Source organism: Varanus komodoensis, unplaced genomic scaffold, assembly GCF_004798865.1.
Source record: "Varanus komodoensis strain SLA01 unplaced genomic scaffold, ASM479886v1 scaffold11, whole genome shotgun sequence".
In the NCBI taxonomy this organism is placed as follows: domain Eukaryota; kingdom Metazoa; phylum Chordata; class Lepidosauria; order Squamata; family Varanidae; genus Varanus; species Varanus komodoensis.
This window is the reverse complement of record NW_025335317.1, coordinates 5,402,182-5,423,193: the sequence shown is the minus strand read 5'-3', so window position 1 is coordinate 5,423,193 and position 21,012 is coordinate 5,402,182. Positions and strand designations below refer to the sequence as shown.

Below are 21,012 nucleotides of genomic sequence, written 5' to 3'. Positions count from 1 at the left end.
CCTGGCCACTTGGGGCAAGTGCACTGGCGTCAAACAGGGTCAGGTGATAGTGTGCGACTTCAGAGGAAGGCGCTCTAGCGGTTTTGCAAATGGGTTCTGTTTGAAGGACAACTTCTGAGACTGAGAGAACTGGGCAAGTTCGGCCTTGAGAAGAGAAGACTGAGGGGGGACATGGTATTCCTCTATAAGGACCTCCAAGGCTGTCGCAAAGAGGAAGGCCAAGATCTCTTCTTGCTGATGCCAGAGGGTAGGACATGGAATAATCAACTCAAGTTGTGACAACCCAGATTCAGGCTGGACATCAGGAAGAGCTTCCTCACTGCCAGAGCAATGCGACAGTGGAACAGCTGCCTAGAGAGGTGGTGGGCTCTCCCACACTGGAGACATTCAGAAAGAAACTGGGCAGCCATCTGAGTGGGATGGTTAATGTAGTGCCCTGCAACAGCAGCGGGTTGGACTCGATGGCCTTCATGGCCCCTTCCAACTCTACTATTCTAGGAGTCTATGATTCTTAAGCCTGTCATTTGCAGCTCAAATGTCTGGATGTGGACGGAACACAGAACTGAAGCGTCCTTCATGCCTCCTTTCCATATCCTGAACAAAGCTGATTCTGCTCCCCCAGCAATAAGACCAGGATGAGTAAAGGATATGGCTCACCACTTGTTCCTCACAAAAGTGCACACCCATCTAACCTCCTTTTCATTAGCAAACACATGCCCAGCAAAGCCTACCTGTCCCAGGCTCTCCTCCAAATTGTGGATGGTGTGCAAACTTTGCTGCTCCTCAGGGTCTAATTGTGGCAGAGACCCCATGCACAGGTAGTCATTTCTCATTCTACACCTGGCCACACTCATGGTCTGGTGCTGTGAAGGCTCAAGGAACAGCTTTGTCCTTGGAGGAGCTGCCAAAGCTCCAGGTTGTTCAAGCTGCCAAGAAGGTCTACCAACTTTCTTCTTTGGAGCCATTCTTTTTTCTTATTCGCAGTTAGAAAGCAATAGCGAAGCTGGTCTGTTTAAAGTGAAAAGTAGATCCAAAATTCCAGGAAAAGGAGCAAAACACCACAGCTAGCCACAATGTCAGCCATCTCAGAACAACCGAGCCAGGAAGGTGGAAAAAACATTGTTTGGTAGCAGCCGCCGCCGCTCTCCTCTACATTTTTTCTGTAAGTCATTTATCGAAACAGGAAGTACCCAACCCCCTCCTTGTCCCTGTGAAATGGCTCTAGTTGATTCTTTGGGTTTCTGTGCATTTTGGTGGTGGGGCGGGGGGAGGTGGCTGAGCCATCTCATTCTTGTCAGTTGGAAACCAATATCCCAAAGCAGCAAGCATGAGGCAAGATTTCTGGCAGCGAAGCGCTAACCTGCTCAAGAGGAAATGCTCCATTATGTCACGCAAACTAAGTTTTTCCTATAAAGACCACCATGCAGAGTTGAAAAACAACATCTGCGTTCCACCCACCAGCTTGCAAAGGGCATGATGAAATAGTTTGGCTTCTTTAGAACAATGAATAACGACTGTCTTAAAAGTCAAATTGTCAGGTTTGATCATGAATTCTATCTCCTTCTCCAGAAAGCATTACTAGCAAATGCTTTTGTAAATTTTGATAAGTAGAAAAATAAACAAACAACCCTTTAAAATGGGCAAAGACAGGCAGGATATGCCAGCAAGCAGGCTGTGAATCACACTTAAGACAGTGAAAGGAGTCTCACTTGTCCCCACTGATTGAGGTAGTTGATGTCTAATTAGCAAACTCTGAACATGTCAGGAGTGATCAAAGCAGCCTAAACTGCAACTACTAATATTATTTTAAGATGGGCCTGCATGAAATGAGCCTCAGGCGGCAAAGTACAACCATCCACCCACATACTGTGGCCTTCCAAGCATTCGGCAACCTCTTCTCCATCTCAGTTTTTGCAATTGTGAGCAGGCAGCAAAATCAGGAGGAGTGAGTGAGATGTGAGGGTGACTTATTTGGACTGCTGGATCATGACTGAAGCAGGCCTGCTTTGGGGGCAGGCATCGTCAGGAATAATTTTCCGTCTCCCAGGCCACAAAAAGCCACATCTGGCTTTGTTCAGAAGCCAGAGCTCAGGTATGCTAAACTTTATATTCCACTGTATTTGAGGCAATTCCAAACCAGCCAGCAACAGGGTGGAGCTCACAACACAGCACCCATCCGAATGAATCCCCAATTGCTATTTCTTCTTACAATCTGTTTTCCCCCTTTCCATTCCTTTCCGTTCCTTTCCTTGGGACAAGATGTCTCTTTATTACATCCATGTGCTAGCCCTATTCATTTTTGTTCCAGGAATCTTGGAAATTAGGAACCGCAGCACAGCAAAAAATAATGTTTGGGGGAGAATAAGGATGTGTTTGTAAACAGCTGGTTGCATGCTATATGGGAGGGAAGTCTGAGAAAATCAAGAGCATTTCTGAAGTGTACAATGCCACCCAACCCTGCCTGACCATGTGCTCGCTTCAGGTTTGCTTCCGTGTCTGAACCCAGCATCTTCACACTGCCCATCCACTTCCCAACTGTTACAGCCAAAAAGGGCAGCCCTCTAGGACAGAAAGACCAGCCAGGGCTGGAATGCCAATCAGTAAGCCTGCAACTGTCTTGAGAAGCCATGAACGGCTGGCCGTTATCAGAGCAGCTTCCCCCTGAACATGCTTGATTGTGGGAGAAACACATTCCAGCAGAGACAGACAGGGAGGAGAGAAAGCATGTGAAGTCAGAGAGGTCTCATAAAGCTAGGCACACTAAGGCATTTTGGAAGAACCCGGCTCAAGGTGTGAGGCATCCAACTGCTACCGCCTTGACATATTGGCTTCGCACTGTGGGTGGATATTGACACTGTCACTGGTGATGCTCCCCATGCCTGGAACCACCAAACCAACGGGGACAGATTTGACGGCACCTATTGTTCCATTTCAGTAGTGCCAATAGAAACAATACTCCGGAAGCATCGTGCCATTAAAAGCAGAGGCAGACGCTGTGCTTCACAGTGGGAACCACCGCTGGAAAAGGTCTGCTTTAATTGCATGGGGTGGAGGAAGCAGCTCAGCTTCCAAACCTGGGCAGAATCAGGCACAACACGGGAGCAATGCAGAAGCTCCTGTTACGACTGAGTGCTGATCGTTCTACCTGCCTGCTTTCTCCACCACATGGCCAACTGGGTAACCTTCTCCCATATCCACCTTAGTTGCTTTCTCCCCAGAACTAAAAGCCTCCAAGCTGGAACACATTTATCATTTTGCTTGTCCTCTGCATCTTTCCTATCTCTATAATGACCTTTCTTGAGGCGAGACACTCAGGACGTTACATCATTCCAAATATGGCCATGCCATAATTTCCGATCAAATCAACTGTGATAACACTGTATTTCTGGATTTATTTTTAGTCCCTTTCCTAATAATTCTCAGCATGGTATCAACCTTGCTCATAGCCTTTGTAAATAATTTCATAATATGTACTTTTGGCCTGAATTATGGAATGGGTACTTATTTTCCTTCAGTTAAGTCATGTATGAAGGTATTTGTTTTTAAATATGTGCCTTATTTTTTTAAGTGTGATAACTCTTGTGGTAAACCGTCCCGAGATGCTAATAATGGGATGGTCTATAAAAGCTTTAAATAACTAAATAAAATAAATAAACTCACCCATGCAGGTTATCAAATTTCAAAGGGATGGTGCTTTGGTGTGTAGAATTTATCTTGGGCTGGATTTAACATTAGGGATAGTAATGCAAATGGACATTTTCCTTCTCCTAGAAAAAGCCATTCTAGGCAGTTTAGAGTGGAGAAGCAGCAAGAAGACAAGAAGGCTTAACTTTTGCAATGGCCCACATATATTTGGAAAACTGAAAAGCAACTGGGAGCAATGATTTGGAGCAGAAGTGGGGGAGGACAAATTTCAAGGGTCTGGACTGGACCAGGGTACTGGCGGACAATGACTTCTTAAAAGATTAGCCACATCTATGAAACCTTCAAAAAAAGGCTAAATGCCCACCATGCTAGAAAATGCACAACTTACTATTTAACAATACAATTTATTACTGATTTGCAATAAAATCAGTTCAAGGAACAAGGACAGTGAGTTCCCCCAGTGCAGTGTCTGAGAAACCAGTTTCTCCAGGAGTTCAGACTCGGTCATGAAAATCGGGACGCTGGCATCCAGGTGAGTGGCTTCAGGGATTCGCAGCAGCATCCTGTGCAGGGCACCTGAGGGCCAGTGAATGCCTGTCCTCCCATGAGGGTGCCCTCCAGAATTAGAGGAAGTGCTTTCAGAGCATGCTTTTGTATTAAAATCCACACGTGTGCGCATAACCTTCCTCACAGGTCAGCTAAGCAAATCCCATAATCCCTCCTGCAGAGTCAGAACCACTTGGGAATTGTGTGCATGTGTTCTCATATTCACACACCCACAGGGGTTCTTGTTCTCCATGAAAGAGTTAAAGTGTGCCTGGAATAACCATTCATTTATGTATTTAAAACTCTTCTATCCTGTCATTATTGAAATGGATCTCAAGACAGCTTACAAATCAGAAACGTAACAGCACGTTAAAATCCTACTCTAGGCTGCAGATCAGTTTAAGGGAAGGAATACGCCTTGGGTTTTTTTTTTTTTTTTTTTTTTGAAGGATACAGAACAGATATGTAATAAGAAGTCTCACTGGAGAAGACAATCATGCTGGGAAAAGTTGAAGGCAGGAGAAGAAAAGGAAGACCAAATAAGAGATGGATTGACACCATAAAGGAAGCCAAAAGCTTGAGTGTAGAATGCCTAAACAGCTGTCATGGGTCGGCCATTTTGGAGATCTTTCATTCATAGGGTTGCCCTAAGTCAGAAGGACTTGGCAGCACAAAACAACAACAACAAGAACAAATAGACACGGACAGAATTCTATAACATATGACAAAGCCATCCAAAAGGCTAGGAATTGATGCCTACTCCAAACAGTTCCCACTCTTCGCAGGATTGTGGGTAGAGACTTTCCAGGGTAAATACATAAAGAACAATTGGGAAGGCACATGCAGTGAACATGCACTGGGGAACCATGGCTAGTGACAAACACGTGTGCCCAGAGACCAGTGCCTGTCCATCGCTTGCCTAAGAGCAATATCCCCCTCAGGCTTTACATTCTTTTGGCAGTCAAACACTAGCAGAGTGGAGTGAACGAAAGCAGATCAAATCTCCACCAAATAATGAAAGTGACCACATGACCTCGAGCCAGCTGGCCACTATCCCAACTTACTGAGCTAGGGGAAGACCTTTCCAATACCCTGAGCTCCTGGGAAGAAGACCAGAACATGAAATGAGCGTGGCTCTTAAAAGAGGCAGCGTAAAAGGGCACATTAACTAGAACATGACATGGAAATATGAGGGGACCCTCCCCTTAAGAACTAAGCTGTAGAGGCCACCTGAATCTATGTTCATAAATGGATTTTCCATCTACTGGTCAGCAAAACAGGGTTTGACGCAATGGGTGTGCCACGGAGGGCACAGTCTGACAGGCCATGCTGTGGGTGCCCCGACCTATTTGCTTTTTGTTGGCTTACCTGCTTTATGCACTGCAGCCGATCGTTGGTCTGCTGTATGTGCCTGTCCATAGAATTCATTTTGATTGTCTCCACTTGGATTCTACCTGAAAGCCATTAAAATCCCTCAAGCTGCAAGATATAAGAAGAAGAAGATCAGTCATTAAGAGGGAAAGAAATCACATGCAGTCCTACAGATGAATGAGGTTCTGGATGCTATTCTGCAAATGTTTATCATTACGGAACCATGACATGGTAAAGTCCCATAATGCTGGGGAGTCATTCAGGGGATTCCTTGCCAAGCTTGCCATGTGTTTCCCCCTAAGTCAGAGGCTGAACCTTTATGTCATTGTACTTCACAGTTGATTCTTCCTCTTTTCTTCCTCCCTTCTCCTCCATTTTGGTGGCTCACAGGGAAGAAAAGAAAGAGGCCAGCTGGTTACTTTACTGGACAGGTGACAAAAGCCAGAGTGCCTGGTATGGGTGGGTGCACCAAATGTGTAATCTGTGCACAATGTATGGAAAACTTCTGTCACAAAGCTGCATTGACTCAATACGTGAAACTTGTTTTTGAACATATCCACCTACACACATGAGGTTCCTATATCAAATGAGGCCTAAACTTAGTTTGGGCATAACGTGCATGGAAAGAAAAGTGTCAAGAGACTTGGAGCACATCCATGTGTTCCAAATTAATCCATTTCCCCATTCTTTTGTGCAGTAAAGGTGGAAGTCTACGTTCATCAGCGCGTATCTGAGTTTTCAGACAATTAGAAGGACTGCTGATATTAACCACATTTCAGACATTCGTATTAACATATATGATGCAATCCTTGGCTAGCAGAACAATAATGAAGGTTTGCTTGCTGATTTTTTTCACAAAAGGATTTTTCCACTGATTCTCTCTTTGTTTTGGATCCAAACTTAATGATGACACAAACACAAGTACATGCTTCCACACAGCTAGGCGGTCAGAGAATAAACTTACAAGTTGCTAAGGGAAGCCATTTGCTGGGTATGCATTTCACATATGTCCGATATAAATTAATAAATGGTTGTGCAGCCAGAGCAACAACAACAATAGTTCTGTACTTTTCCAGGAGCAAGGAGAAACACACTTTTTCCCCCAGATACCAAATGTCAAGTTGCAGGTACAATCCTATGCATGTTTAGACACGAAAATGTTCTAGCTAGCTGGGGAAAGTTAGGAGTTGGAGAACATGCATAAACATGCATGGCCTTGCTCCCTCATATGCTGAATTTTCCACTCTATAATGTGGCCCCATGAGAGCCCCATATAGTTGGGCTTCTAGCCCACACCTGTGCACCCCACCTGGCAGTGGTTTTTTGGCTAGAGGCCCTTTCCATCTTTTAACTGGAGACTCCAGAGTCCGGACCTGAGATGCTATACATGGCAAAGGTCTGCTCTAGCTTCCCCATCGAATGAGTACACGATGTCCATCTCCCATTAAGCCTTTCAATGCACGCTGCATGGAGAGGCTGCAGTGTTATTCCTCAAGCCCTGGAAGGAGGGAGTTTCTGATCTGCTTTGGGATGGTCTGAATTCAGCTACGCCAGTACCAGGTGCTTCCCACCCCCACGCAAGCTGTCTGGGCGTCTCTGTGCCTTACTGATAATGTTTCTTTCACGGCTCCTGATGGATTAGACTGCAGAGAAAGGAATCTCTCTCTGCTGAATGAGAAGTCAGGATGCCAGCTCAAGCATTCATTCCTACACTTCAGGCACAAGAGGGTTTACTAAAGCATTCCTGTCGATGAATTATAATACTTCATGACACAGAAATGCCTGTTGCATATACAGGCGTTATTGTATAACATATACACTGTGTTAACACCAGCTTCTCAAAAGCAGATGCAATCCAAGGACCTTTTGGAAAATGTAAGTTATTTTATTATAAAACTGAGTTCATTCAGAGCGCAGCTGTTTATAAAATCCTCAAACTTTAATCTTTCAACAGAAAGCAGAGGAATTTGCCTGTAAGATAAGCTAACCCAAACATGACACCATTTCTGCAAAGATCCATCTTAAACACCACATTATCTGCATATTAATTGCTTATGGGGATAGGCAATGAAAAATGAAAACAAAGCACATGCTTTGGGAAAATAATATCAATGTTCCCTAGAATATAAGACAATTAAGACAAAATACCTGTTGTTTCAGGTCTGGATTTAACAAACAGGTATACCAGAATATGCAGAACACCCAAGAAGCACCTCTGCTAAGACCTCTAGTAATGCTTTTCCAGTTCTCCCGCTCCCATTAGCTCTATATCCTAAATCTAACTAGATTTTAATATAATTTAATAGAAGTTTTAATACCATTTCAGGGAGTCTCTTCTATCCCTGGCAGATGTAAGCACTCTCAGATTATCAAAAGGACTGAGGCATGTTGCTTCTCTCAACTTGAAGGCTTTTCTTTCTCTCCAGCCCCAGAAAAAGGAATCTGGAGCAGGCATGGGGCATTAGGCAAAAGAACCGCTTCGGCCATCCCTGTGAAAAATGTGGGTGCCTGTTTCGTTGCCTCTTTCAGGTTTTTTTCTTTCACTGTTCTGCTAAATTATTCAGACATCAGCTTAAACTGATCACTAGGTTCTGGTCAAAATGCAACAAGGACTTAGAGAAAGGCTTTTTTCTTCACGGCTACGTCATGCCAAGCTTTGACATTGCCAGCCAACATCATCGGGAAACTTCTTCTGACAGTAGATTATAGGGTTTACAGAGCAGTAGGGTGATTCAACATGCATGAAGAAAATGCCTTGCGGTCATTAGTAGTAATCAAACAGAAAGACTGGGAACAAAAATTACACTGTGCTTTACCTGGCCAGATAGTGGGAAGTAATTTGGAGTCTGCAACACTAGAAATTCAGTTCCTTGTTTGAATTGCAGGTTAGTAATAGCAGTGTCAATGTAAATACCCAAGTCCCCCACTAGAATTATAGGGCTCTGGTTAGATATAACAAATTATGATTACTAAAGTAAATCTCTAACCCACCCAGTCCCTAGAGCTTGGATTTGGTAAAAAAAACAACACACAAAACAATATAACATGCCATATAAAACAAATTTCAAGAATAAGGCATTTAAAACAAAGCACACATATAAATTACCCTAGCACATGCAAGCTAGGCTTGCTATCTTACCAGAAAATGTTCAAGATTTTATTTAGACAAGACCCTAAGTCAGCACCTTGCAAACTTTTGAGAATCACTTTTTAAATTGAAATTGGAGGTGCTTTTCTGTATTATATTCCAAAAGCCCCTTTTATAAATTACAACCTGGGATGCCCAGACTATGTGCCATGCCAAATTAAATTATCTTGATCCACCCGTACCAGGGGCTGGATAATGATGCATGCCTCTCTATATGATGTCTGCCCTGGAAATCCTGGATAACGTCCCCATCCAATCTGAGAAATTGGAAAAAAACCCCACCAAGAGGATGGAGGAGTAAGCTGAGGGGGCGTGAACAAATATGGAATGGGATAGCAGGGTGGGGCAGAGGTTTCCCCTTTACCTCAGTCCAAAAGCCAAGCTTGTAGAAAATCAGGCGCCTGGTAAAGTCCAGTTCTATTTTGGAATTTCTGGGAGGGAAAAAGAAAGAAATAGCTTATGAAGAATTGTAGCCCATTTCACCATTGGGCCGCAATTCTAGTTCTAGATTCCAGAACTAGATTCTAGAATTCTAAAAGCAATTCTAGAATTGTAGTCCATTTCACCATTGGGCTACAATACCAGTTTATTTGCTAGTTTATTTATTGTAAATAAACTAGTCTGGTGACTTTTTCGACTGGGTTCTGGGGTACCACGCATTCCTTGGGAGGGTGGAAAGATCAGCAACAGCAGGCACGGTTCACTGAAGGAAGGTTTAGCCTGTGTTACTTCTACTTCTCTGGAAGGCACAGGCGCATATCACTATTAGGCACCTTCCAGGGTGCCTTCCTCATTTATGAAGGACTAAGACAAGGCCCTGTAATCATGGCTGGTGCCTTACAGGAATTGAAAGGCACCGCACAATTCTCCTCGAGATATTCTCCAATGCTCAGGGGTGCTGTGGCAGATGAGAACAAGCAAAGTGGAAAAGGAGTCCCCGAGGACAAGAAATTTAACATCTGCTGTAAACACTAGTTTACAGGTCTGCATAAATGCTCGGACTCGCTGATGTACGCTACTTACGACAATACACTCCACATTAAAGAATGCTGCAAGTAAACTGGTTCTTTGCTGGTAAGGCAATAATGAGTGGAGAGCAAAAGGCACAGAGGGAGAGCAGAGAGGAGAAACGAGAAGGGAGGTGCAAGATGAGCAGCCAGGAGAGATAACGCATCCTGATTTACACCTAAGTTCAAATTTTGGGCTAGGAAGGCGCTCCAGTGTGTTTTAACCACAGGTAAGATCTGTGCACATGCAATGCTGACGCCTAGTGAGGGGCCGCAGGTAAGCAGGTACTGTGTGTGAGGGGAAACGATCCTCGTTAGCGAGTGGTAACCACTGCAACTCCAGTAGGCCTTGGAGATTTATAAGGAGTAAGGGCTGGGAAAGATGCCTTCTTTGCCAAAGCATTGCCAGTCTATGCCATTGGAATATCTGTAGCATCCGGTAAACATAAGCAAGAAACGACACTGCATTCTGCGCCTGGAAATTCATCAATCAGACAAAACTGAATAATTTGCTCTGTGTCTCTGTATGCTGAGAAGCATTAGCAAGGGCAGACAATTACTATCTATTAAAAAGCTTTGATTAAGTACTGAGCTGGAGCACAAACAGGGTGGGAGGGAACTACTGCTAACTGATCAGTTAAATAATCAGGAAAGAGATAGTTCCAGTTACAGGCTGGAGTTTAATATGGGCATGTACACCATAGTGTTAACACTTCCAGCTGTGAAAAATATTTTTTTCCCATGGTTGCAAGCAAGTTACATGTTACATATATACAAGATTTCCAATATGGGAAATCTGCCTTTTTGTTCTATTGATTTTTAAAAGTGCTTATATGTAAACTGGGTGTTTAAACAGGCATTTTATCCCCAAGATTCTTTGAAGTCTACCCAGAATTCACTAATTTCTCATGATATATACAAACACCATATATGGTTCTCTTCAACACAACATAAGGCTCACAACAGTACACTGTTTTCTATTATTTTGCATTTAACAGCCAAAAAATAATACGGTTGAAATGTGAACTTACATTTTCAGCTGAATTTAACTCTTGTGTTAACCAGTGTAACACATGTGCAAAACCTAAAGCTTACTCAGCGTTTACAGCACAATTATCAACTTGGAAAATCTGAATTTAAAAGAAATGAAACCAAGATGTATGTTTCTTCCCGTATGCATGCAAAACAGCATATGCATTAGGAGCTTAGAAAAAGTTGACCCTGGGCAAACGTGAATCATGCACCTGATATAATAGATGACTCGCTTTTGTTTGTTTCTCTCCAGCATTGGCTGATCATCTGCTGTGAGCTGTATTTAGGAAAAAGAAACGGACGCATTATGTGGGTCTCATTCATATACACGCAGATTTGGTGGCATCAAATGTTGTAATATGGGAAGGGATCAATAGAAAAAGCCTCACACTGCAAAACCCAGCCAGACGCATTGCTATACACACCCGGCACAAGGTCACTGAATGGATAGATGGTTCCAAGGGGTCCCAGCTTTGCTTTCCTACAGTGCTGGGCTGGGAAGTGCGGCTTTCCCAGGCAAACCAGCAGAGGTCTCCCTTTTCTATGGAAGCCGCAGGAACTCCAGTTCTGCTCTGGTATAGCACTGCCTTGTGTTTCTTTTAAGCCTTTACAAGTCCCTACAAATCCTCTGTCTCTGCTTCCTAACAGGGAGCACTAAAACTGACACTGTCTGTCTGACCTTGCGGTTATTGATTAACTATCTCCCCATTCGCTGCCATCTTTCACACCTCCTGCGCTGGCAAATAGAGAGCTAAGGAGCAGCATTCATATTCCGTGACAGCTACGCTCAAAAAGGCTTGCTCTGGAGATGTGGTGCAAAGTGCTCTTTGATCAAAGATGTTCCAACGTCAGGACTAAATACCATGCCAATCTCAGCATCTGCTACCGTTTAATATACCTTTGCTAGGCCAAACAACCCAAAGATGGGAAGTGGAATAATTTGTGTCCAGCGGAAAGCAAATATCAGTTCAGTCGGAGATGAAGAAGACAGGGAAAGATGGCAGACCATCTTGAAAAACCTACCTATTACCATTTAATTGCATTGATTTTAGCCTTAGGATTCAGTCCTCTGTGCCTTGCAATATTGCATTCAAAGATTTTATTACACACATACACGGCTGCCCTAACAGCAAAGGGTAAATCGGCTGCAATTCTCAGCCACTTTACATCAGTGCAAAAACAACCCCAATGGCTCATCATTTCTATCATGTTTTTCCTAACAGCCACCAAGTAAGATCAGCTGGTAGTATTATCCCCATGTTGCAGATTGTAGGGAGGGAGAATGAAGCTGAGAAAGAGCACCTTGAGAAAGTGATGCACTCATGTTGATTTGAGAAAGCAACAGTGTTTTCAGCTCTTTGTTTATATTCTTAACTGCATTCTATCAGCATGGACTTTACTACACAAATGCTCTTGGATAGAACACTCTCTGTCTGTCTGTCTCTCTGCATGCATGTGTGTATGAGAGAGAACACACACACACACTTTTAACAATTTATACAATAGATTCCCGGTGTTTGTGCATAGGTATCAAGGAAAGCAATGTCTTTCCACACAGCCTGAATCTTGGCAGGGGATCCTCAAAATTATCAACACTCATTGCTCAGTGAAGTTGTTCAAAAAACATTGCTGTCCAATTTAGCAAATTTTTTCTTCCTCACAAAGGCACTTTAAAAGCACTTGGTCAAAACGCGGTGCACACATTTACACACAAGTGCACCATACAATATTTGATTTTCCATCTCTGGACACCTGCTTGTTTCTTAGGCGACTTATTTTATATTGTTAATTCGTTTTATATTTTTAGTGTATTATATTTTAATTGATGTTTTGTGAGCCGCCCCGAAGCTTCAGCAAATGGGGCAGCATAGAAAATTTTCTAAATAAACAAACAAACAAATAAATAAATAAAATGTAGAGAAAAAGGATACTGAGGCACAGTTTTGGTCCTTGCAGTCTAATGGTTAAACCCAACAAGGCTCTCCTAAGCCCTCTAACTCCCAAGGGGATGAGGCAGTGTCTCTTCAGTGCCTCAGGCAGCAGTGTATGGAGCTCACAAAAGGGCATTTACAGTGTTGCAGGAACCTGAGGAAGGAACTCACGTGGGAGCTCACGGGGCTGTTAGAGGAGATCCAACAGAAGAGCGGCAGTTCTGCAACACAGCCCTGCAACATGACCTGGAGGACAAGTCCCTTATCTAGGTTGCAGGTAAGAGAAGGAAAAGAGGTACTGGATTGAGAGGGGATGTTAAAAGGCTTGTGTGGTCTGTCATTTGGGCTTTCATTGTGTGAAAGCCCATAGGATCACAGATGAGAGAGAGCAGTTTGGGAGGTGTCTTAATGAATGACAGAGGGAATATTCGGGCTGCTAGCATTGGACTGTCTCGCTCCCTGGCCAGGAAGAGCTCCTAGTGCCTAATGGGTTTTGTAAAGCCATTCTTTACTTCTGCCTAGTTTGAGGAATGAATGGGCATCAGTGGAGTATTTTCCCACAGTTAACCACTCTCTGCTCCCTGGTTCTGAAACTCTTTACCTAGGAAAGCCTACCAAAGTATTAATTTAAGGTAGAGCTATCTCTAATTAACCTCTTCTACTAATGACATGACTTCCGTTAGTGGAATGGGGAGGGGGAAATTCCTTGTCCCACTGAAACCCTCCACACACCTTCAAATTCTGCTCTAGTGGGTTGGGATTAAACATGGTGGACAGAGGAAGAAACTTCAAAGCAAAGGGTGGGTGGGGAAGCTGCAGGTGTGACCCACTCTAGGGCCATCTGAAGCACCTGGAAGGAAGTCAAGGGTACCTAACAGGGTCAGACCTGAGCAAATAGAATCCAGTCCACGTAGAACACTTAGCTTGAGACAGGTGAGGTTGCTGCAAGGAGAGAAGAAACTGGTCAAGGTAAGTAAATCAGGCAGAGCAAGACAGGGGTAAAGGTCTTCTTCTTTCAAAGCCAATTGTGACAGCAGCTTGAGCTTTATGGGTTGGTACTCTCTCTTAGCGGGACCTAGGAGGATGTTGTCTTAGCAGTAAGCTAGAACAACTTGAGCATTATGCAGGAAGTTGCAATCTGTAGCATGGCAACATCAGCCCAATCCCCTGTGGAGGATCTGGCTTGACATTAAAGAGCTTTTCCCTGCTTTTATTGTCTCAGACTTCAACAAGAGTGGGGAATGTGAGATTCCACTTGCGACCCAGAGAATGAAGGCAGGACGGTGAATCCTAGCGAGGATGTCTGTGTGAATACTGGACTGATTGCCCTTTCATTTACTGATTGCTCTTTCTGGACTGATTGCTCTTTCTCCTTTTCTGCATGATCTTTCCTTTTGTTAGAGTGGGCTCCTAAATCCAGGAAAGGGCAGGGGGTAAGGGACATAACACCTGGGGATGAGAAGGAGAAGCAGAATCTGCCCACCCAAGATTGCATCCCACCCAAGATAAACCTTTTTGAATTTGGCAGCTATCAACTGGTCAAACCTAGCTTGGGCTTCATTTTGATCTCACTGCTGCAATCATGTTATATGGCTTTAATAGTTTTGCCATATAATGACTACAGGCCACAAGAGATACGGAAGACTCGTAAGTGAGAAGCAAAACAAGCAGGTAGAAGTTGTTCCAAAATGGAATTTATCGCTGCGCCTGTGTGTGTCTGTCTCCCCAGCCCGCATGTCTGAGTACATGAAAAAGGTGACTTGATGCATACATGTATACACAAATACTAATAAATCAAGAAACACTTATTTTAAATTAAGGGTTTTCCTTTTCCTTTTCAGGATACACTTGAATGCCTTTCCTCTTCAAAACACCAAGAGCTGCCTGGCGTTTAAGTATCCATCCACAATAACTGGTTTATTCCCTTAGTAGAAATGGTGCTTTAAAAACAAAATAAGCACCATGGAAATGTCAGGTGAAAGGTCATTTTAATCATTAAACACTTGAGTGGTGGGGGGAGGAAGTAGGTTTTAATAAAGCTTTATTTACTACAAGCAACTAAATCTCTACCACTTTTGGCTCGGGGCAATTAAAAGGGGACTGGCTGCAAGGCAAAGGGAGGACTTACAAGGAAGAAAAGATATTTCTGTGACGGGACTCTCTATTGTCACTCTAAAAATGGGCAATGATCCTTGGAAGACTTTCTGTCATCTTGGGACTCCAGGAGCATGTGAGCCGTGTGTGTGTGTGTGTGTGCACGCCTGCACGTACCCAGGCTCACCGAGGGGTGGGAATGGATTTATTTAATTTATGGTGGCTTGAGCTGTGAGCGAGGGCAGTCTTGCAGGGCTGTGAAAAGCCCTCTGCAGCCCCGTACTTTCTAATTCCTCCCCTCCCACCCCCTGTACATGTCTATTAGATGCTGGCATGCAAGAAACTCCTCTCCTAGCCTCTGCCACAACGGTGGCAGAACCCCATAAGCGCTGAAAAAAAGGAGAGATGACAGCTTGCATAAGCAAGCCCGCTGGACTCCGCTGGGAGCAGGAGCGGCAGTGCGCAGAAATTGTTCCATCATCGAGCACATCTGCAGCCTGATTGCAAAAGCAAAAGGGTGGCGAGGTGGGCCATGCAGCACGGCAGGCTTGGGATGCGACCCACAGTAGGAAGGGATGAAAATCTCACTGAGGGAGGGGAGAGATTTTTCACTGGGGCAGAGCAGTGCCGCATCTGCAGCCAAGTGCATCGGCTGGTACAATAAAGGCCTCACTCCAGTCTTGTGCCAGCATTGATTAGTTCTGGCGAGCTGAATTAACGTGGATGGCTTTCCTACGGACGGCTTACTCAAGATCCTGGTTTCCCGTGAGCGCCCCTCTTGGGCAGAGGTGATGGCTTTTCAGCTCCCGTCCAGTCAGGCAAAAAGAAAAAGCTCCTTTGTTCTCGATGAAAGGGACCCTGAGCAAGAGACACCAGCAGGGCACTGGGGTGAAAGTGTGCCTTTGCAACACAGCCACTCTGCTGGCAGTTGGATCCAGTGCCCCAAATGACAGCCAGCGAGCATGTGGCTGCTGCCAGTGGACTTGCACTTCAGTTGCACGAACTGGCATCGCATGGGCATCAAACATCAGCAGAAAGGCAGCGCTCCTTGTTCAAGGTGCTGCCAGGTAGATCTGAATCTCAATCTGAAATACAGTGCTGCAATCCCGCCCCAAGGCTGCTGCCTAGCGTAAGGAAATTCTGGATTCGCGTCCCACTTTTCTTTCCATGGCCAAATTGCATGGTGGCTCACAGTGTTGTGCACATGACATGCAGTGCAAAGATTCCCTAAAAATGCAACAATCTGGATGCCTTAAGAGAAATGGCTGCAACAAAAGGGGTGAGATTAGACTGGTAATCCATAAAAATATGAAAGTAAATGAGAGACAGGGTGGGGAAGAGATTTGGCCTGCTGCTTAGATGTTTCTGGCAGCACGTTCCTCGCTAGTTTCTTGAAGGTGGGCCTTCCTCAGGGGCAAGAGCACCACTGAAAACTTCCCAGCCAGCTTGTGTGACTTTTGCCGGACGATGTCTGCCTCCCCGCTCCCGCCAGTTTTTCCTCAGAACAGAGCAGGATCGGCGTGCAAGCGGGAGGTGCTACGGGCCACCTCTCCATGGCCTCAGCCAAAATTATTTCCTACCCCGAAACACAAGATCATATAACTGGAGGAGCTGAGAACTGGCTTGGGCCCCCACATGCAGAAGGTGTCTCTTCACCATGGCATAAGCCATGGCATATTTCTCCCCTCCCTCAAGAAAACCTTAATATTCAAGCTTCAACGCGAAGTAAGTGGAAGTCGTTTCTCTGCTCCATGCGGAAGAAAATAAGCAAATTAGTGCAGGAAGTTATTTCAGTGTTAGGGCTTGGAAGATGATATTGTAACAGCTGAGGGAAAAATGCAAATATTTGACAGTACCTCATTTAAACCCAACCACACATTTTTCTGTTTACATATAAAACATTTAACTGAATTGCCTGATGTACTTTTTCAGCAAATTAAAAGATAGTTATTGATAGAACAGATTTTTTTATGGTTTCCTTTCAATGGATGTAAAATATGTAATCTACAACATTCAGGCACAATGATAATTTTGAAATATAAAATAGCTCAAAAATAGGTAGCCATTTTGCGCAATTAGAAGAAATAAAATTCAAGCAGGAGCAATGGGAAGAGTTTGTTGTTATCATCATTATCCATTTATTTTCTTCTTTTCAAGGGGAAGTCAAGTTGCAATTTGTGCCAGAAACTGATTTAGATTCATACTTTTTAAATATTTGTATGTACAGAAGCTCCTCATTGTTTTTCTGTGAGGTTCTTTATCATTATTGATATCCGGCTCAGTTTATTATTGTGGGAGGGATTTCCTCCATCTCTTTCTCAGACAGGGAGTCCCACCAAGCCCCTTAAAGCATCCTCGGCTAAAAGGTTGCCTCCTTTCTTTATCATCTTAAGGAAGAGCTCTCTGAAGCACAGAAAACACAAAGCCTTTGCATTATGGTTTGTCCCAATAAAAGTTGCCCTTTGTGTTTGTTCCTGCTTTGGTTTTCCATTGCATGTCCATCAACCAAGAACCAAGGCTGTTCCCTGCACACACAGACAGAACAATTCACTCCAGCCAGCAATTGCCCCGGGACCGAAAGGCTGCACATTTGGGTCTCATCCATCAGTGGGGTGATGAATGGCTACGGGGAGGATACTGGGAAGGGGGAGACCAGCTTGGTCCCATTCACCGGCCACCCAGACAGCTGTTGCCTCCAAGCTTGAGTTCCTTTTCCTTCCCCACTGCTTTCTTACATCATTCCATTGGATTCTGAACCTGCAGTTTGGGACTACCTCCTCTTTCAAGAGCTGCACAGTGCTTAGAAATATGCAAGTGTCAAGCAATAACAACATTCTCAACACTGTCCACCCCGTTAACACAAATGAACTAATCTAGATGGTGCCTGAACTCAAAACATGGTTCAAAGATGAACAGCCAGGCTTCCAGGCTTTACCAGCCCAGCTGTGTAGGCCAACGTTTATATGCCTGGGGGCACTTTATTCTCCAAACAGTGGTCCGGGGTGTTGTAATGAGTTTAATACATAGAGTGATACTCTCACAGGTGGTGAAGCTCAAAGCTGATGCCATCTATCAGTGAGAACATCCCAGCATTGGGTAAGGTATATCCACAGGTACATCCAACGTTGCTGAACCCCCATACATCCCCTCCCCACAAAATATAATGCTCAAACATGGAAGACCACCATCTCTCACAGTCACAAGAACACAACCACACAAGACAACCATTCTAAGTAAGCCAGTCGAAACAGGTCCAGATACCACGGTTATAGGATTACAGAAGAAACAAGAGGCAGGAGAACCTCTTGAACAGGTAAGACTCATGTCAATTATAATTTTATAAACAGAATACTTAACATTCTACAAACTGCTCCCTAAAATCTAGAGCAGGCTACGCTTTCAAAAGAGGACTCCTGTGCCCTTTCATTAACATTTTACCAAGCAACATAATCAGTGAGCTGGTGCAAACTAGCAGCTTTGGCTGTATGCTGAGAAGCACTCCGGGCGGAGGAAAACTACTCCTGGCTTCAGCCCACCCGCCTGCTACATCAGAACAATAATACTGGCCTGCCCTAAAATGATTACTCGGACTACAATGTACGTGAAGCTTTTGAACATTCCAAAACCTGCTATAGATTATGTTTGTTAGAGAAAAGCCAAGAGGGAGCACCTCTGATCCCTTAATCTTACAGCCCATTGCATCTACAAAACTCTCTGTGTGCACGCGCACGTGTGTGTGTGTGTGCTCGCGCGTGCCTGCACATGTGTGCATATGAATTTGTGTGTGTGAGAGTGAGAAAGGAATATCTTCTGTTGAAACACAGGGTTATTCAGTACCATGAAGGCATGCCCATAATACATAATTCTGCTCTCACCACAGCATTCTCTCTTAGTAGCGATTACTTTCCATGTTGTAAATCAGCAGCGAACAGAACTACAGATCTTCCACACAAATCTTCCTTATCAGCCTGGTTGGGATATGCAGGCATGCAATGAATTCCCAGGAACAGACAGGCCAATGCCCTGCCTCACCTTCAATATCCCAACATTTGTGCTCCTTAATTCTCCATCAGGTTATTGGCTGGCGTGTTTGTGCTGTCCTTGTATGATGGTGGCTCTTAAGTAGTCTACAATTCATACCAGAGCAGCCCAAGATATATTGGCTGTTAGCTTTGCACTAATTACTAACCACTGAGCAATCAAAGCCATTGTTACTTTTACTTAATTATCCACCCCCTAGAAGAGCAATACTATTAACTAAACTTAGCAGAGTTCACTGGATGCAGAGGGTGACTCCTTGCAAGTTATTCCTTAGAATTACAGAACTCTATTTGGCACAGAGGCCAGCTAAATAAACATTCTGCCCAAGGGTCAAGGACTTCCATCCACATTCAGTTAAGTTCAGTTTACACAATCCAGGGCTAAATGTGTCACAAGCAGAGCCATGTTGCAGAAAGGAGTTTCAGAGGTAACAACTGTCATAAGCAAGCCAAGATACGGCCAATTCATACATTTTAGCAGATCCAGTTCTAAATTGGTCCAATTTAGCCATTCATTAAGTATGCGTTTCCTTCCTTGAATAGGGAGCTATCAAACAAGATCTCTCACACTTGCAGTGGTACAGTCCAGGATGAACTTTATTACTGAATGTACAACTGGGCCAAACAGGGACAATGGAAAGTATCCCTTTATCTCTCCCCAAACCACAGTGCCAGTCCAATCTGGGGATAAAGTTCCTTCCTAGCCCAAGTCTACGAGCATAATTCAGACATAAATAAAACCCATCCACAAAATAATTACAAGGGCAATTTGGCAAGGAGCATCTCCATAATACCCATTCTCCTGTACAGCTCCTAGGAGATGATTTAGTAGAAGGCAAGCATCAAGCCCTCTACTGGAGTAAGAAAGGTGGTGGTCTTGGGCAACTGCTCCCATGGACTGTTGACTGCATTCCAAATGATTCAAAATTGGAAAGTGAGAGATATTTCAGGGAGCTTGGGGAGGATGGGCCAAGATTCTGAGATGCAGCAGGTGAAGATAATTACCTTAAAGCCAGAAGCTTTACCAAGTCAGGCAGTTCCTGGAACTGACTGAGATGTGCAACCAGTGGGAGGGGTCTCTGAGGATGAGGAATTCTCAGATGCAGACCCCCCTCCCCAGTTCTTGACCCCATGGCAAGGCATCAGCAGAGACGGGAGGCCCAAATGAATAAGCAGAGCACTGTGAGGAGGTGTGCTCATCTTCAAAGAGCCCCTCACAAGGGGATGGGCCACAAGCATGTTCATAAGGAGAGCTCCTGGAAGTAAACACTAGATTGGGCTCAGCAAACCACTTTCTGCATGCTCAGAGATCTGTTTGGGGCGATCTGCACTTAGGAGCAATGAAGAAATTGCGCAAAGAAAATGGTCTGTGGCTGGTGATTGATCGAAGGAGGAACCTCAGCCCTGACCTGTATGAGCAAAGAAAGCACACGATATTCTTCTTACAAAGTAGAGCAACTATTCTAGACTGTTGCCTATCTAGTAGTTAAATGGCCATCTTCAAATTTCTAGCCGAGAGATGTATGAATTAGAGCTGTAATAATAGTTTTTTAATTTTTTAAATTCACCATTTAAAAAGTAAATCTCATTCCAAATATGGAAGATATGTGGAGATCCCTCTCTCTACTTCATCCTGTGCATACAGTTGCACATCACTGTTTTATCTTCTCTCGGTTATCATTTCTTTTGAACAGATCAAACACCTATAATCTTGGCCCATTACATGAATTCTTCATCTCTGGGAAACTTTCAGTTCCCCCTCATTGCACCTCTTCCAGGTTGAGTTTATTCTTCTAGAATACAGTTGACCAAACTAATGCCTGGCCATTTATTCTAGATTTGGTCGCATTGACAGCACAAGGGGTTATTCCTTGACCATACAACAATGGCGAATCTCATATATCCAGTAAATATATTTACCATTTGTTTTATCATAATCAACTGAGACCAAACTCCTCTTGCTGTAGCAGTCAGTGGAAATAAAAGACAAATAGAGAGGGTCATGACAGTTTATAACATTAGGAATGGTGTAGAGAAAATAAGGTTTGCTTCTCTTTCTCATGTTGACTGATGTCCCAAGTCAGCAGTGAACATGACTTATGGTAGATTCAGAACAAACAAAATAAAAACAATGCTTTTCTACATAAGCAAGCTGTGGAATTTGCCACCACCAGATCAGCTTATGACCATAGGCTCCG

General features: G+C 44.0%; 1 protein-coding gene across 13 annotated transcripts in view; it reads right to left on the bottom strand.

The window, feature by feature from the left end:
* Positions 1 to 21,012, bottom strand: part of ZMIZ1 (zinc finger MIZ-type containing 1) — a 394,693-nt gene that overhangs the window by 167,112 nt on the left and 206,569 nt on the right. For 7 of the 13 annotated variants that reach the window (XM_044420292.1, XM_044420291.1, XM_044420293.1 and 4 more), the window contains one exon: positions 5,560 to 5,670. In XM_044420292.1, the coding sequence (XP_044276227.1) occupies positions 5,560 to 5,619 (60 nt within the window). In that variant the 5' untranslated portion in view covers positions 5,620 to 5,670. Of the gene's footprint in view, positions 1 to 731; positions 1,205 to 5,559; positions 5,671 to 9,074; positions 9,142 to 21,012 lie in introns of those variants that run through there. The other 6 variants (XM_044420286.1, XM_044420287.1, XM_044420289.1 and 3 more) reach the window with 4 other exon arrangements.